Source organism: Meleagris gallopavo, chromosome 8 (assembly GCF_905368555.1).
Source record: "Meleagris gallopavo chromosome 8, MGAL_WU_HG_1.1, whole genome shotgun sequence".
Classification (NCBI taxonomy): Eukaryota; Metazoa; Chordata; class Aves; order Galliformes; family Phasianidae; genus Meleagris; species Meleagris gallopavo.
In genome coordinates, this window is record NC_139411.1 from 36,735 (window position 1) to 55,725 (window position 18,991).

The window sequence follows — 18,991 nt, forward strand, 5'->3', positions numbered from 1 at the left end:
TGGATTTCAATATTTGATGAGTATGCTCAATGATAGCTTGTCCAGTGGGAGAATGAGGAATGCCTGTAATATATCTAGCCTCCCATTCTTAGAGAAAAGTTCTAGTGGCCTTAGAAGTATATGCAGGTCCATTATCTGTTTTTATAGTATGTGGGATCCCCATAGCAGCATAAGCAGATAACCAGTGTTTACAGGCATCGTGACTACGTTCACCTGTATGTGCTGTGGCAAACGTAAGAAGAATGTGTATCTATTGTTACATGTACAAATCCTACATGGCCAAATTCAGGAACATGAGTGACATCTGTCTGCCACAGTTGAAGAGGTTCTGTGACATGGGGATTTCTCCCAGTTTAAGGCAAAGGAGCAATTGCTTGGTATTCTGGGCATGTTAGAATAATATTACAGGCTTGATCCACTGTCAGTTGGAATTGTTTTTGTAAGGCTCTCCTATTCCGATGGAAAAATTGATGGGAGACTCACGCTTGCTGAAATAATTGAGGGGTAGCAAAGGCGACTGTGCTTGATCAGCCTTACGGTTGCCCTTAGTTAAAGGACCAGGCAACGTAGTGTGTGATTGAGTATGCATAATGAAATAAGGAAGAGTACAGTGAGAGACATAATGTACAACTCGCTTGGGCCGTGCAAACAAAGCAGGGTTGTTAACTTCCTTAAGAAAAGATTCTTCAGTCTGCTGAATGATACCTGTAACATACAAAGAGTCAGTTATTGTATTAAGCTTCTGTTCAGAAAAAATTGAAAAGCTCAAGCTACCACAGTGAGTTCTACAATTTGAAGTGATCCATCGACAACATGTACATCTGACTGCCATCATGCAGCAGTCGCACACCAGAGAACCACTGCTTGGTGTGTCTTGCCAGAGCCATCTGTAAATACAGTAACATTATTAGGTATTGTAACATGTGAAAGTAAAATACTAGTAGCAAGGGACAGATCACTCAAATTATGTAGTAACGGGTGTTTGGGGGATGGGTGGAGATTTGTTCGATATAATCTTGCCATAGCAGTTTGTAAAGCGAGCGACTGTGCAAGCATCCAGTCTAAATCGTTTTTAGTAGCAGCCATGTAGATCCAATCAGGGTCAAGAGCTTGTAAAATTTGTAGACAATGTCGACCTCGCTATATTAGCATTGCAAACATCTCTACTCCTGACGTAATCGTTTTTGAAAATGTATGCAGTAAGAATATCCATTTGAGGATAATGAGAGGATCTTTTCTTGAGGTATGCCATTGACATAGCAAGCTATATGGCTGGTATGAGTTTGATATTCTTATTAGAAATACTGGAAGTGATAAACAAACATGATGGCTATGTCAACGTTGTAATGATGTTATTACAGAGTCTAAATATTGCAGCGCTTCTGGTGTCTTTTAGAGGTTAGATCTGGGTCTCCTTTGAGTAGCTGGAGTAGAGGGTGAGGCTCTTGAGTAATAATATCCAAAAGCAGTCGCAGCCAATTGGTGGTCCCTAATAATTTTTGCAGATCATTTAGTGTCTGTACATGACGTACTATTTTGAGGATTTGCGGTTGAATGGTGTGAGATGTAATTTTCCATCCTAAATACTTCCATGGAAAACTAAGCTGTACCTTTTTCTCTGCTATTTGTAAACCAACAGGTTGGACTGCCTGCCAGATGAACAGTAAAGTGTCCTTTAGATCCTCTTTTTGTTCTGCTGCTATGCTTCTGCTATATGTTCTGCTATATATCATCTATGTAATTATTAATAAGGACGGGAGGCCTAGCTTTTTTACTGGTTGTAATGTATTTGCTATAGACAATTGACATATTGTTGGATTATTAAGCATTCCTGATGCTAACACAGTCCAATGATATCTCTGAGCAGGGCATTGTTGGTTGATGGAGGGCATTGAGAAAGCCAAGCATGGTGCGTCTTTTGGATCTACTGGAGCAGAATCAAAAAATTCCTCTGGTTCCGATCCATTTCTGTCTTTAAGCAAGTTAGATGCAGACTGCAGAGATGCAGCAGCAGGAGACATAGGTGGGTTGGAGGAAGGCAGTGTGATGGTTAGTGTCAGGGGCAGAGCAGAGGGCGGCAGCGCAATGAGCGTTGGGGGCAGAGCTGAAGGGGGGGGTCCGCAATTTCTCTTCTCCCGGGCCGGGGCAGAGTCGGAGCTGCAGATCGAATCTGGACTGCAGCTGCTTTCTACACTGAGAGGCGGTGGCGGGTGGGAAGGAGGGCAATGAGAAATAATTAGAAGAAATTCTTCCTTGTCGAATTTAAGCCCTTCCGTTATTTGGTGCCAAACAGGTAAAAGTTTAGCAGCCATTCTGTCTTTAGTAATAGAAGCCTCCCAGAGTTTTGTGCCAATTTTGTCCCAAAGCTCTCCAGTAAATGAGAATCCACTTCTCGGAAATTCAGGGACATTTTTGCTTATCCATTTAACAAAAGTAACTGATGCTGAGGTAGATACAGGCTGTTTTTGAAACTTTAAAACTAACAGTAACACTTCAAGATTTACTTGTTGCTCCTTCGTTAGTGAACTCTCCACAGTTCCCGACTGCTCTCCTTCTGTCCTGCAGAGTGCTGCGAGTGCCAAACAATCTCTCCGCAGTTCAGTCAGGCAATGCTGCTGAGCCAGGCTCACTCAGCCTCAGCTTGTTATAACCATATATCCTACCAATATTCCCCCATCTTCCCCTATAACTCCCTACAGTCCCTGTATTTGGGCCTATATCTGGACCATCTAGCCCCACATCCTTCCATAGCCCACATTATACTCCCACACAGCCCACCATAGACCCTCCCAAAACACCCCAATGCTCCCTATAGCACTGCGTCCCTAAGTAACCCCTCACAGCCCTCTATTGTCCTAAATCCCCCTATATCCACCCCTATAGCCTCCTATACCCCAATACCCTAATAGCTTACCACAGTCCACTATAGCCCCGTATGCCTCCATATACCCTGACAGCCTTCTGGAGCCCCCTATCCCCCTCACAGCCCTCACCAGCTCCCCATAGCCCCTATCACCCCTCTATCTTTCCGTTATCCCCCCTTATATCTCTCCCATAGCTCCCTGTACCCCATAACCCCAACAGATTTGGATGCTGGGGGGTGCGCGTTGTGTGGGGATAGGCGATGGATATCATATATCCGTATCCATCCCACATCCATCCCATATCCGTTTCCCACATCCATTCCATGTCCATTCCATATCCTTATCCCATCACACTATCATCACACTCCCCTCCCATATTCTTCCCATACTGATCCCATACCCATCCCATATCCACAGCCCCTCCCATATATATCTCACTTCCCCATATCCCATCCTGTATCCATCCATATCCTCACATTCCAGTCCCATATCCCTAATCCCAGGCCCATATCCATATCCCAACCCCACATCCCAGTCCCACTCCCAGCCCTTCACCCCACACGGAGGTGGTTTATGGCTGCACAGGTGCCCTTCCCTGTCCCGGTGCCGCCCTCCGTCCCTCCCGGCTCTGGCGTCGCTGTCCTCAGCACCACTCCCGTCGTGCCGCGGTTCCGTCTCGGCGCTGCCCGGACAGCTCTGCCGTGCAGTGGCTCAGCCAATTGGAAACAGCGGCGTTGCCGCTGACCAATGAGAGGCTGGGGGCGGGGCAGCACAAGGCCGTTGGTAGGAGGAATGCGGGCAGGGGGCAGGGCGGAGGGGCGGGGCCTCAGGGTGCACCCTATTGTTTTATTTATGATTTCATTCGCAGTTGCAATGGCAGGCCTCCTGCAAGCAGAAAACAGAGCTACATCTTTTATTCCTATTCCCCGACGCTGATCTCTTTCTCCCCTACTTCCTCATTGGCTGAGTACTTTAGGTTCAAATCTTCTCGATACTTCACTAAATATGGAAACACTGGACAAACATAAATTTTTGCTGCATAAGCGTAAATCTGTAGTCAATTAATTAACTTATTCCACACCTGATCACTATTTTGCAGATATCTGCTTGTCCTTCTTTCCACAAAGATAAGCTCGGGAGAAAGACAGGGGAGTACCTTGGTGTCTGTCAGTCACATCTCAACCTTCTCATAGAGTGAGACAGTCCGGCCTCTTGTAAAGGCCCTAATTTCTTTGATGTTTGCTACATCTGTTTTTCTTTTGCTGGGAGTTTCTTATCCTAACAGAACAACTCCACAATATGTTTTCTAATCCCTAACACTATATTCACATTGTTTGGAACATTTAACAACTATTACAGTTTTGCAAGAAAGAATTAAGTAATAATTCAGTAATAATGTTTCTAAAACATGCAGCTAACATATACAGTAATATTTTACTTCATAGATCAACTGTTTCTAAGGATAAGTTACGGAATACAAATGCATTATGTTCTACTTCCTCAAACCAATTGCTCTTTTTAATATCAAATGCAGAAACCATTCCCACGATTCCCCCCTCTTTTTCTTTCACAGTGTTGATTTCTGCAATTCCCTCTTATTTTTTTTTTTTTTTAAGGTACGATTCTAAAAACTTCTTCACTTTCTTTGTTCTCCATTTCGTCTAATATCATCATTTTATCCGAGTACGGTGGTGGTTCCACTACTGTTTGCTTCAGCAGTGCAATTTCGACTAATCGCTGTACCAATACCCTCACGCAGGGGATAATACAGCAACCGATGGCCGTCAGGACTCCTGCTACCACAGTCAAAGAAGTAAATATGGACACAATCATCCCTTTCCAGTTGCCAAACCAGGACTCCAACCACCCAGTGAGGGAATTATCTATTCCTGAGTTTTCGGCTAATTCACTGGCAAGAGTAGTAAGCCCCTGTAATGCTCTAGTTGTCGTGCCATCCGGGGCTGTGTTATTTGGGATAAAAGTACAACAATGAGTGCCCAACATTATGCACACACCCCCTTTTTCAGCTAGTATTGTGTCTAGGGCAATCCTGTTCTCCCAGGCCATCCTGCTTGTAGCATCCAATTGCTCTGCAAATCCCTTTATTGCCTCCTTTGTATAGTTTATAAATCGCTGCTCATTATAATAGACGTAGTTTATCCAACCCATTTTTTTTTGTAGTTTATCAACCACATTTTTGTTAATTATCACCCCCCAGAATAGAGATTCAAATCCTGCAGCAATTTGATTTCTAGCCTTAAATTCATCAGGGACACCTCTGGGCATCCCAATTGAGTCTATATATATTGTATCATCACCAAATGGGGCTCCTAGGCTCCTTCTGTTCCTTTTGCAAATGTGTGATAGATCCTTCTCGAATGCCAGAGTGAACGGTAGAGCCAGCACAGGTACCTCCCCAATTAGATTGGAGAATGGACATAAGATCTTCCCACCGCAATACCATCAGAGATCCTCTCTGGGGATTCCCAGCCTTGAATAGTCCCCTTCTAAATCTTTCATAACATCCAAGGTTTCACTGCATAGTGAGAAATTCCCTATAGGCCTGGTAGCCCTCACATTCTGTCTTGAGAGACAAGCTGTATGGCCATAGGGAATGCAGGAAGGATTTTGGCATCCATCTCCGATTTCAGGGGAAACAACAGGGAGAGTGATTTACAGGCTCCATTTCCCCAGGTGGTTTTGTGCTGGTACAGGGCGATAATACATTGCATCCCTTGAAAATCCTTGGTCCACTCCAGAGGAAAGGGTACTGCCTGAGCTACAAGCCGTCCCGATTCGCAGTTGCTATGGTTGAGACTCCAGACAGTATACTTAATCCATTCCATCCAGCCTTTCACATCCCTGTATCCTGTCTCAATTTCAAAGGTTTGTCTGAGATCTTTTATTTCCTTAATTACTACAGCTGCAGGACTTTCAGAAGGATTTTTCTCTCCCTTTTTCTTATCCTGGACATTAGTGTATGATCAGCTACTCTGAATCTAGCTACTGGGTCTTTTCCCCATATGTTTATTCCAATGCCAAAAGTGATGTTTAACAAGGCTATTGGCCTTGCTAATTTGCTATTGTCACCGGATTACACTGCAAGGCCTGGCAGTCTGGTTGGATAATTCCCTTAAACATACTAATTTGTTCTTTTAGGGTGTGTGATTGCAACGTATCAAATATTCCTGGGGTATATGTCCAGCCTCGATAAGGCAGTCGTCCACCATACATTATTCCACCCCCCACAAGGGGATCTCTTACTCATGCCTAATTCAGGACACAGGTATTTCTATTCATGACCCAATTGTCATTGGGCACTTAGGCTCCCTCAGGCTATCACATTGCAAGCATCGAATGCGACGGTCTGAGGCGTTTCTTTCCTTGTTGCATTTACCCACGTCTTAACAGGGTATCCTCCTGCTCCCCTCTGCTGGTCATCCTTTTTCCAAGCAATCAGTTGACTAAGACATTCTTTAAAGGTGATCACTGTCAGAATCAACACTACTAATTGGTCCCTCTCCTGCATCATTATTAACTCTTAAACATCTCTAACGTTACTATAGTGAAGAATAGGATATACTCTACTAAAAATACAAGTATATGTATCCTAAATGCCTCCCTACCCATACTGGTTATAAAAAAAAAAATAATTACAGATTAGTTTATTTACAATATCTTTCTAATTTTTATCTTTAGAGGATCCTCCATGGCAACAATTTCCCACACTTCAGGGTTAGCAGAGGGTTTTACTTGAGTGTAGTGAATCCAACCTTTCTCGGCTGTCCTGACAGCTATTTCTGTTGTCAGAAGTACTTGTAACTGTCCTTCCCAGTCGGGTTGCAGCTTTGCCTCTTTCCAGGTCTGGATGAAGACTCAATCTCCAGGTTGGAATGGATGAATCAGAAATTCCAGAGGTGGTGTCAACTGTGCTAACAATCCTTGGATCCTGAGAGACGATAGTGAGGAAGACAATCTGAGTATATAGTTCTTAACAAACATATCTTTAGTTTCAAATTGCAGTACCTCATTTTTCCTTCCTAGATATGGTAACCCAAATAACATTTCATATGGGGAAACCCCCCATGTCCTTTCTTGGTGCTGTACAGATTCGGAGAAGTGCCAGAGGCAAACATTTAGTCCAAGGTAGTTGAGTCTCTAGGACCAGCTTAGTGAGGTGTTTCTTTATTGTCTGATTCATTCTCTCTACTCTTCCTGACGATGACATGAGCCTGGGGGTATAAAATTCCCACTTAATCCCTAAGGTGTGCATTAGTTTCTGTAATATGTGTGAAGTGACTACCTTGGTCCGAATCAATATATTCTACCACTCCATATCTAGGGATTATGTGTTCCAAAATTATTTTGGCCACTCTATTTGCAGTGGCAGATACTGATGGAAATGCTTCTACCCACCCAGTTAAATGGTCTACTAACACTAACAAGTACTTGATCTTTCCTACATTTGGGAGTCCCGTAAAATCTACTTGAATACTTTGTGATGGTTGAATCCCCAGCTCTCTTCCCCCTTTAGGCTGGTTTCTGATACCTTTATTATTCACTTTCTGGCATACTACACATCCCCTACAGACCTGTTTAGACAGAGTATGTATTCCTATACTTACGTATTTTCATAGCACAGCATCACACATGGCTTGTACTCTCCAATGACTCCCTCGATGCAGGATGATTAAAATTTCCCTTGTCACTGCTTTATTTAATACCTCTATCCCATCTGGAAGGGTCCACCTTCCTTCAGACTCTGTGGCCCCTAAGTTCTTAACGGTTTCTTTTTCTTTTTCACTGAAAATTTGTTTTGGAGGAGGTGGTACCTCAGGCACAAGATAATTCATATTGTAAAGCAGCCTCACGGGCTGCTTTATCTGCTGCTCGATTGCCCTGAGCAATGATTGAATTCCCCTTCTGGTGACCTCTGACATGCACTATTGCAATTTTGGTGGGTAGTAGTAAATTTTCTAAGACTTGTCTGATTAATTCTTCATGTACCAATTCCTTCCCTTTGCTGTTGATTAACCCTCATTCCTCCCAAATCTTTCCAGAAGTGTGTACCACACCATATGCATACTTTGAATCAGTTTCCTCTTCTCCCTTAAGGAGATGAAGTGCTCGGTTCAAGGCATATAATTCACATCTGTGCAGACCAGTCATTAGGCAGCCGGCCCATCCCTCTCACCTCCCCATTTGTTCCCTCTACTACAGCATATCCATTGTGTCTTTTTCCTTGCACCACCCTTGAGGACCCATCGATAAACAAAAGCTTTCCTTCCTCAAGGGGGGTCTCTTGCAGGTCAGATTTTACTTTTGTCTGACACTTGATTAAATCCAAGCAATTGTGCTCTACGCTTTCCTTTCCCTCCTGACAGGTTATTATTTGTAATTCCAATAAATTAGTATCTGCATCAGGTACATACAATAATGGTCCTGTTATTGTCTTACTTCCTAATCTCAATTCAGTGTATAACAGTCATGCTGCTCTTTGGTAGATTTCCATCATGCTGAATTTGTTTTCCTTGTGTGTAAGCAACAATCGCTCTTACCAGATGGTACCATGAGTGGGTACCACCCCAAAGCACATTTAGCATCTGTCCATATATTTAAGGTTCTTGTCAAGGCAGTTATTTCAGCCTTCTGAGTGGAAGCCCCCACAGGTAATGGTTTTGTGTCATTTACCTTGTCAGCAGCAGTTACTGCATATCCTGCCCTACAGTTTCCTTGTCTCACAAAACTGCTTCCAATGATGAACCCAGGAATCCTCAGCGTCATCCAACGGTTCCTCCTGCAGGTCTGACCAGCTGGCACAGACAGTCTCCGTGCAGTCGCACACTGCTGGCTTGGAGGTAGCTCTGCGTTGGTGTTCTGGATGTTCAGCAAATTGCTTCCTTCTCCTTGATCAGTTGTGCTTTCTGTTGAGAAACTTGACAGCCATTTAAATCAAGAAATTCAGCAAACTCACATCCATTGTACACAGTCCTCCTTTGTTACAGGGGCATCCACATACTGCAGTAAGGTTCTACCATGGGATAGAGGAACCCAAATCTCAGGCTCACAAGCTGACCAGTTCTCAAAAATCATTGGGCTGTTCTCACAACCCTGGGTAACACTGTCCAGGTTAACTGAACTTTTTTTTATTTATTTATTTGGTTGGTTTTTTTTTTTCCTTCGCTCCATATTGGAGTTTTCTTATTCAAAGGCATTTTAGACTTTCTTTGGCAAAACCAGGCTGAAAAAGGTGTACTTCAAATCCAGAATGGCAAACCCCACCTACTTATTCCTTAACTTGATTAATAATGATATACACCATGGGTTGTATATATTCAACATTTCCATTAATTGCCCTCAAATCTTCTACCTAACTATATCTCTTGCCATCCATTTTTCATTTGCATGATTGGGGTGTTGTATTTGAACTTCTATCCAATTAATAATAAAAAATTCAAAAAGTTATTTATTATTTCTTTTATCCTCCTACAATCTTGTTTCCTAAAAGGGCATTGCTTTACCCTGGCTGGGCTGACTCCCGCCTTTAACTTAACTTTTATTGGGTTGCATTTTTGGCTCTGCCAGGCATTGCTGATGCCTGCAATCCTGTGTATACCTGACTTAGGATTTATGTAACTTCTGGGGGTACAACATTGCTTTTCTCAGTTTTGTTAAAGCCAAACTTAAAATTTTCAGTCAATTGGTCTTGCTTGACACTTAGCTCCAATTTTCTCTACTGAATTTAATCTCTACATTCAAATGTTCTGATACGTCATGCCCAAGTAATGGTTTTGGAGAACCTGGCATGTACAAGAATTTATATATTCCTACTTGTTCTCCTAGCCTGTATTTAATTGGTCCCCCCAAAAGTAAACTTCTCTTGCCAATAGCTCCTACAACAATTACAAAATCATCTACGGGTAATAATTCTTGATGTAGCACAGAGTAAGAGGCACCCATATCAGAAAATAAACCTCTTTACCCTGCTTCCCCAGCTGCTTTTGGTCCAGTGCGGGTGGAACTCTTCCTGAGCCCTTCCAGGCTCCCCCTTACCTCTTCTTCTAGGTAAGGACATCCCTGTTACACCTTGCTCAACTTTGCCTTCCTCAGCCTGTGTTTTTCCCAAGCCCTTTTCACTTTCCAGACTTTCATCATCACAGGCATTACTAACTTATATTTCAGTTTCACTCCTCCCTTCCCCAGGCTTCCAGTGCTCACACTGGGATATCGGGTTTCCCAAGCATTCTGCAGATGACGGCTATTCTCATTTTCAGTGTCCCATCCCATCCCCATTCACAAGCAATGCACCCTTTACAGTTACAGCGGGAGGCTCCGGCCCCCACCTCTTTCTTCCACTCTCTGAGTTGTTTTTACAAGCCGCAGTGGGGGGGGAAGGGGTAGTGCGGGGATGTGTTCTCGTGCTGGCCCAAACTCTAATATCCCAAACTCACTGTTTCCTTGACCTTTTTTTTTTTTTTTTTGCTGTTTTTGTTGTTGTTGTTTGTTTGTTTTTCCACAATTCCACTAATTATACCTCAACTACATTTCCACGTACCGTTCAAAATTGCATTTCCACGTACCGTTCAAAATTGCATTTCCACGTACCGTTAAGACAGTTTCTCCCACTGCCTTCAAAGTCCACAAATCAAACAATACAATTCCTCAACTTCCACAAACACCCAGCACTTGGTCTTATGATTAGAGTACTTAATGATAAAACTGGTCCCATTACTCCATTTACATTCCTGGTTTCTTATTCAATATTCCCCCTGACTCACCAGCAATGTTTCTCCAGTGAGCCAAAATACAACCCAGGGGTCTTCTCGGTATCACTTTAGACACCCTCTGTTCCGTAACAGCCTTGTACACGACATAACAAAACACAACATAACATCTTCACAACACAAACATTTAGCAATCACGAAGACGGGGACAATAATCAGTACAATTTATCCTCAGGATCCTTCCTCTTTCTGCCTCCCTCCAGAGCACAATCTTCCTCTGTATTCCTTTCCCACACTTGCATAGGTGCCCATCTCCTTCTCCAATAAACAACATACCAATGATAACATTATTTCCATCCATGAGTAGAAATCAGGCCCTAGAAATTGATCTAATTGTTCTGCTACATTTATAGGATCCTCAATTAAGGAATTCTTCTTGAAACTCCTAACTTTTCTTCTCATAAAAACAGCAGGCATTAGCATACCCTATTTCCCTTTGATCTAAGGAGACTGCCCTAAGAGGACAAAGTGAAGTATTAGTAAGATTAGTGTTAGAGAAAGGAAAACTCTCCAGGTCCCATTCACATTGCTCCAACTCCCTCAGTAACAGATAGTGTATCCTCTCTCCAGGACCCTGCACAGATCAGCAGCACGGCCGCTCTCTTACTCTGGAGAGGTCACTGCCGCTTGCATTACTTTAGAAATTCAAGGGGGGGGGGGAGGGGGGGAAGTTATCTAAAGGACCCCATTTATGATCTTTCTGGTTCTCTTTCCTATTTCCTCCCCTTCCTGGTCCAGACCTTTCCTTACTAGTAACAGACTGGCTTCTTGAATCCAGCAAACAGCGTAGTCTGATTCCTCCTTTGAAAAGGGGGTTTTATTCTTTACATAAGAATTCAGAATCTGACACACCCAATCTTTGTCAGATCCATATCTGATCAGAATATTTATTTTCCCCTTATTGGCTCTCTAGGCCATCTTTGTACACAATATTTAAGCATCTTTTTCTTATCCTTGTCCCTGGTCTTGAGATCGTCTTTCCAATTCTGAAACATTTTCGTAAGGGGCTATCTTTAGGCACAAATCTGGGGACTTTTTTTCCCCTGCTCTCGGGGAAGTTTCCCCATCCCTCCGGAGTGCTACTGTAAACTACCCAGCCCACAGGTCACCACATTCCGACTCTCGGATTTAGGGCCAATCCCTCTGGAGTACCTTACTCAGATTCTCGGATTCAATAGGGGTGCACTGCTGGCACTTTGTTAAGTGCACAGGGTACCGTACACCAACAGCTCCCTCCCGAGACTCTTCCTTCCACCAGCACAGCCGCTCCGTCCGTCCCTGGCCGTGCCCCTCGCGGGACAACGGAACCGCAGGTCGGGACTCCGCACTCGTCTCAGTCACACACACTCAAGAGTCTCAACCGATCCCCAAGGCAAGAATTAAATTCCTTACCTTGGTCCGTGCACGAAGTTACTGGGTCGCAGTGGCCAACACCCATGCCTACCTGCCCCTTGGCTTTTACAGAGCCCATCCTTTATCTAACAGTCTCGGTTTCTTATCGGCCGTCCCAAGGAGTCACCTCACCACCCAGACAGGACCGCTGAAATCAGCGGGGTGCACCTATCCTGTCCAGGGCAGTAGGGAGACACCCAAAGAGGCAATAATAATCCCGGATGAGCCCCCAAATTATTGGAAATATCCAAATAATTTTGTTAGGACAGTATCTCTGATAAAAGCAGTTTTTATTCGCCATTGCAATGGCGGGCATCCCACAAGCAGAAGCACCTATGGACACAACATGGCAGTCTTTATACCCTGTTTCCTCCCCTTGCCTCCCCCCTCTGCCCTGTTTTCCCACTGGCTGGGTACTCCAGGGTCACAATCTTATCAGAACGTTTTTACATTGGTTAATTACTTGTTAATTTGTTTGTTATCTGGTGTCAGTCAGCAGCCATCCCGTTGTTTCAAAGATGTCTCAGCGCTCTTCCTGTCGTATTGATATGGTGATTTGCTTCCAAGTCTTCGTTAAACAAGGAGCAACGGGGGGGAGGGGGAGATGATGCCAGGCCTTCTGATGTCCCTTCAGGCGCTTCCTCGGGCATGCCATCACTTGTTCTCTGGTTTGATCTCGTGCAAGATATTCTTGCAGCGTGTATGACAAAATATACATATATACACCTATATACAGAGCATGCGTTCCTGGGAAGGGTCATCTAGAGGATAAGTGACGTAAACTATCAGAGAACTCCCCCAAGTTAAGCAGAAAGACTTCCAAAAAGAACTATGACAGCGGAGATCATGAAATAAAAAAAATATATTATCCAATTCTAATGCAGAAATAACATTTGATTCCCACACCCTGACACGCATTCCTAAGTCGAGGTAGCCCAATCTCAAACAGCAGCACGCTGGGTCTCCCATTTGAACCAGTGCAGTCACTTGTCTCCTCTATTAAAAGAGGAGTCACAGAAAATATTAGGTCCAGTTGTTGATCACAGCAGCTCTCCAGAAGCTGCCAGTTACTCAATCGGGAGGAAGTTCTCGACAAGAAGGAAATTACCCCACCTGGCAGATACTAAAAGGTGGGCAGTGTGCTGACAGGGTTAGCAGAGGAAACCCACTCCATCCATAGCTGTGAAGATCTGATTTGAAGAAGGGCAGCCAACGCGTGGAGCTACAGCCTCCTGCTGCCTCCCAGTTACTCCCATTAACCACCCCTTCACAATCCCAGCACCTCCCAGTATCCCCACCCACATTCCCAGCGGTTCCCAGTAAATTCCAGAGATTCCCACTTCCCTACTGCAGTGGTCCCACTACATCCCCGTGACCCCCGATATTCTCTAGCCCACCTTACATACACTTCCAGCGCCTCCCTACTGCCTCCAGGGGGACAACAGTTCCTCCCAGCGACTCCGTCCGTCCGTCCGTCCGTCCCGCCCGCCGTACACACGCAGAACGCTTAGGCTCCGCCCCTCCCCCTCTCGAGGCGGTGCAACCAATCAGCGCGGACCAGGGCAGAGAGCCCATCCCCCGCCCTGCCCGCGGAATAAGTGCACTCAGTGGGAGGTCCCGCCTCCTCATTGACCAATGGAAGAGCTCAGAGGAGGAGTGGCAGCGCGGAGTACCAATAAGAGAGAAGTGACTGTGTAGCGTGAGGGGAAGGTGCTAGCGCAGGGGTTAGGTGGGTGTCCTGACGTCCTGGTAGTGTTGTGCTCTCACGTGTTGTGGCGCGTCCTTACTGTGGACTTGCCTGTCCCCAGAGTGTTCCCACATGACTCTGAGATGTCAGCAAATGCCCCCTGTGTGTTCCAGGGTCCCCTTTGTCCCCAGCACATCCCACATGGATCACCACCTGCCCCACATTTGCCCAGTGGGGTCCCCCACCAAGCATAGAAACTTAACAGCAAAGTTTTGTTACCGTTAAGTCGAGTATTTTTTATTAGTGGTACCTGGGCCCTGGGTGGAAGTGGGTAGGGGCAGTGCCACGAACTTGGGGACGTCCTCACAGGCACAGGTGGGGGCTGGGGGACATGGGGATCCTGCAGTGGGGGCCCAGGATTGTCCTCAAGGCAGTGACTTCCAATGGCGGCAGCCTCATGAGGTGATAGAAGGGGAAGTTTGTGGTTTCCCAAGCTCAGGGAGCTTGGGGACCTCATGGTGGCACCACAGGGATGGCAGCAGTTTGGTAGCACCCATGGGGACAGCAGTGGGCACTGCAACCACTTGGGTCCCAAAGGAGAGATGAGACCCCACCTGGACACCTGATTCCCCAGGAGGAGGTGACCCTAAATGGAAACCTGGGTCCCCAAGGGGAGGTGTGCTCTGGGCCTCATTCCTAGGTTGTCCCTTCTCTGTACATTGGTGTTCAAGTGGTGACATGTCCACAGGTGGCAGATGGGGACAGGTCCATGGGGAACATAGTGGTGTTCCCACCTGCATCCTTGGGGAAGTGTCACCTTCTGGACTGCTGGTCCCTCTCAGATATTTGGGTCTTTTTTTTTTTCTGGAGTTGTTCCCCTCCGATTCCCTGGGTCCCCAGGAATTATCCCCAGCCAGATAGCTGGGTCCCCAAAGAGACATCTTCACATGGATATATGGGGCCCCCTGAGATGTCCCCAACCAAACACCTAGATATTTGAGAAGTGTCCCCAACCCAGATACTTGGGTCCCCAAGAGGTATCCCCAGCCAGATATAACTGACTCCTTAGAAAGTGTCCCCAACCAGCCACTCATGTCTCCATCTGGCCACCCAGGTCCCCAGTGCATGTTCCCCTGCCCTGATTCTTTGAGTCCCTTTGGCCTCACTCCAGTTAACCTCAGTGAGAGCCTCAGCCTTGTCAGCATCCACACTGGTGCTGGTGGGACTAGCAGAGGCCTTGGGGACACCAGGGATGATGGCAGCAGTAATGGAGGAGGCCAAGATAGCAGTGGTGATGGTTGAGGCACCACTGAAGGGGCTCAAGGCCATCTTGGTGCCGGTGTTGATGGAGGTGGCGGAGCTGATGCCAGTGCAAAGGTTGCAGGACAGAAGGCTCTACCAAGCCTTGGAGGCCCTCTACCAAGCTCTACCACTGGTGTCAAAGAACTGGAGCAGGAGCTGGGACAGAACCAACAACACCAATGGCTTCTGGGAATCCTGTGAAACATCACCATGGGGCTGCTGCTCCTCTGTGCTCTGCTGCATGAGTACAGACCAGTAGAAATCAATAAGGTCAAGTAGGAAGCCTTAAAGGTCTACTTGAATCACTAATGGCAGAGAATTCTACAGTCATCTAGGCACCAGTTCAGTCCAGCAGAGACCAGTTCCAGTCAGTAGGGACCAGTCCAGGATGGTAGGGACCAGTACCTGCTGGTAGACACCAGTTCGGACCAGTAGGCACCAGTTCAGGCCAGTAATCACCAGTTCGGGCCACTAGGGAGCAGTACAGAGCAGCAAGAAACCCTTCTCTGACCAATATAGACCTGTATGGACCACTAGGGTATTCTACAGACCAGTTTAGGCCACTGAAAACCAGTAGGAATTAGTAGAAACTACCATAAACCAGTAGGGACCAGTACATACTGGTAGGGAGCACTGTAGTTTTTCCCCTTCCCTAACCAGACTAGATCAGCAAGGACCAGTATGGACTGGTAAGGACCACTGTAGACCTGTAGGAAGCAGTACAGAGCATGAGGGAGCCCACACTGACCAGAACAGACCAGTATAGAGTCAACCAGTATGGACCAGGGGACAATGGGAGAAGATGGGGGCACTGAGAGAGAATGGGGACAATGGGAGGGGAGGTGGACATTGGAAGGAGACACGGAACAATGAAAGAGGATGGGACACTGGGAGGGAACAAGGGACACCAGGAGGGACTGGGGACACCAGGTAATGGAATCTCCATTCCCTTTGATACCCCAGTGTCCCCTCCTCTGGGCTCTCCCATTGGTCAGCGAGGTGAGGTGGACATGATGTGGGATGTGCTGAGGGTGACACAGGAAAGCCACCTTGTCCCTTGCCTGGCCATTGTCATCAAACTCTGCCAGGTGGCCCTGTGGGCTGTGGAAAAATCTGGGGGACACCTGGCTACCACTGTCAACCATCAGTGTCACAAAAAGTCCCACTAGCACACCCAGCCTGGACCACTGCCACCAACACCACCACTGCCACCAAGGCCAGAAAAGCCACTGATGCTTCTTCCACTGTTAGGGAAGTGTTGGAGGAGGCTACATGGGGATGGCAGAAGGGGGAATGCCCCTAAATGTTCCCACTAAAGATCTCGAGATTGTCCCCAAGAATACCCCCAAGTCATGGGAGACATTGTGGGGGCACGCCGGGACAGCACTGGAGACACTAGGGAGGTGTCAGGACAAAACCAGAGTCACCATTGAAGCTGTGATGAGGACAAGCTGAGGACAAGCTGGGGGTCTGGGGGACATCAGACATCAGGGGACACTGGGGGCGGTGGATGGTCAGGAGATGAGGAAAAGTGGAAAAATAACCCCAAAATGAGGAAGAAACTCTGGAAAAGGGAGAATCTACCTCCCGGAAATCAGAAACGGAACAGAACCCGGCATGCCCCCACACCACATGTTTCCAGCCAATCGTCCTCTGGCTCTGCAGGAAGCTTTCCTTTCCCTTTGCAATTCCCTGCGGCAGCGCCCAGCCCCGTTTTGGATTCGCTTTCCTTCTTTTCACTGTTACCGAGGTCGGCTGAATCCCCACTCCGAGTATCCACAGGGATGGACCCATAGGTCCCCAGCTTCAGATTTAACGGTATTTTCCCCATTTTGCAGAAAATTGGCTCAAAATAAGCTGTTTTAGTAATCTGTTTTAATACTTATTGTTATATGTTTTCTGCTGTAGCACTAATTGCTGCTAACTGCATTAATTTGTTGGAGTTTGGGTCTTCTGTGCAATCCAGCCTGAAAGCAACGACCTTGGGACCGGCATTTGTCGCCCCGCTGCACCACCTATGTGGACACAGGATATCACCAGGGCCATCGGCCCCTCTGAGGTGGGGCAGAGTGCGGAGCTGTCCTGGGGGCGGGGACAGGGAGCGGTGGGGGGACAAGGGGTCAGGAGGTGACAGAAGGGGGGACAAGGGGACATGGGGCAGGGAGTGACAGAGGGAACAAGGGGTGGCAGAAGGGGACAAGGGACAGGAGGTGGCTGACCGGACAAGGGGACAGGTTGGGAGGTGACAGCAGGGAGAGGAGGACAGGGGACAGGGATGGCAGAGGGGACCAGGGGACAGGGAGTGGCAAAGGAGGCAAGGAGATAGGAGGTGGGGGGGGGACATGGATGGTGACTGAGGGGACAGTAGTTGATGGTGGCAGCATAGTGGGGAGGGATCAGAGAGGATGGGGTGGCTGGCCATGACCTGGAGACATGGGGACCAGGAGACAAGGCTTGGGGCTATCATCAGGAAGATGGAACTGGTAGGGACCTGGTGGGGACAGCAGAGACAATACAGAGGTCTTGGGAGGACCACCACCTCTCATGTCCTCATCCGCAGGTGTCCCCAGAGCTGCTGCAGCCCCTGGTGACTGTGGTGGCCACCTTGGGCAAGTTGGGAGCCATCCCTGGTGACATCTCCCTGGGAGGGAACATGGGCTCACTGCGGGCCAGGCTGCTGACCTTCAGCTCTGGTGTGCGCAGAGCCATGGTGCACCCAGATGGCGATGCCACCCTCCTCCGACGCACCCTGGGGGCATCCAAGGAACAGCCTGGTGCCCCCACAGCCATCACTGACTCATGGCAGAAGGCGGTGACCACAGTGAAGGACATCTGGGCTGAGCTGCAGGAGGATGCTGCATGCCTGAGGGATGCCTGTGGGAATGTGGCTGCTGCCAAGGCCACCACTGAGGCCACCAAGGGCCACTTGGTGGAAGCGGTGAGACGAGAGGACAAAGCACACAAAGGGTTGATAGCTGCCACCAGAGTGGTGCCTTTGTCCTCAGAGGTGGCCCAGGTCACAGAGGTGGTGGCAGCCCATGATATGCGGGTGGCAGAGGCCAGGGAAGGGCTGCAGGCAGCCACCAAGGCCACCGAGGAGGTGGCAGTGGCGGTGGTGGCAGCAGTGGCAGCCAAGGAGAGGGGACAACATGCGGCAGTGGCCCATGGGCTCCTGGTGCAGTTGGTAGCTGCCTGTATGGGGACCTATAACTACTATAGTCATGTGGAGCATTGTCTCAAGGACATCAAGGCCATGGTGGGTGTCACTACTGGAGATGCTGGCCCTGATGTCCTCAAGGCCACCCAGGGGGACATGGGTATCCCCAAGAAGCTAGCAGAGATAGTGGTGGTGGCCGAGGTGCTGTGGGATGCCAGTGCCCGCCTGACCCGGGAGTACCTCTTGGGGACACTGCGGAGTGTTCGGAGCCTACTGGCCACCTCCAGTGTCACTGAGGCCACCAAGGTCACCCAGTGCTGCCAAGAGGCCACCAATGCCCTCCCTGGGCTGCTGCCACCGGGGCTGTGCTAGGGGACAAACACGTCCATCAGGGACCAGTGGTACCAACACCACCATGAAATCATGGAGACTGCAGATGGGGCCTTCAGGACCGCCATTTCAACCACCAATGGAGTGAGGGCTGTCACAAGATGTCACCCCAGTGTCACCTCCATGCATCCCCTCAACACCTCCAGAGACAGGGATGCCACCACTTCCTGATAAAAATGGGAAAACAGTTTTGTTTTATAAAAATTATTTTGTTTTATAAAAATGGTTTTGTTTTATAAAAATGTTACCGCTTGACGAGTTTCTGGCTCCGTGTCACTTTATCCCTAATGTCAGCAGGATATCCTATGTCAGCAGGATCCTCATGCATCTCCTCTTGTGTCCCCTTCTCATGTCTATCCTCCTGTTCCTCTCCAGGTCCCTATGTATCACCTTCTCATGTGTCCCTTTCACATCC

At 47.5% G+C, this 18,991-nt stretch overlaps 1 protein-coding gene and 1 long non-coding RNA gene across 4 annotated transcripts; one reads left to right on the forward strand and one right to left on the reverse strand.

The window, feature by feature from the left end:
• Positions 1-4,279: 4,279 nt before the first annotated feature.
• Positions 4,280-13,614, reverse strand: LOC104911862 (uncharacterized). 3 transcript variants are annotated; one of them, XR_014884641.1, is made up of 3 exons: positions 13,438-13,614; positions 8,556-12,801; positions 4,280-6,813 (listed from the first exon to the last, which is right to left on the reverse strand). It is a non-coding gene; the product is annotated as an uncharacterized LOC104911862 (long non-coding RNA). The 3 variants fall into 3 exon arrangements; XR_014884642.1 differs by lacking the exon at positions 13,438-13,614 and having other exon boundaries at positions 8,556-8,799; positions 10,643-13,431; XR_014884640.1 differs by lacking the exon at positions 13,438-13,614 and having other exon boundaries at positions 8,556-13,431.
• Positions 13,615-16,688: 3,074 nt separating this feature from the next.
• Positions 16,689-18,835, forward strand: LOC100545707 (uncharacterized). The gene is made up of 3 exons (XM_010714109.4): positions 16,689-16,847; positions 16,938-17,088; positions 17,590-18,835. The coding sequence occupies exons 2-3, from the start codon at positions 17,047-17,049 to the stop codon at positions 18,556-18,558; spliced, it is 1,011 nt and encodes a 336-aa protein (XP_010712411.1). The 5' UTR covers positions 16,689-16,847; positions 16,938-17,046; the 3' UTR covers positions 18,559-18,835.
• Positions 18,836-18,991: the final 156 nt, after the last annotated feature.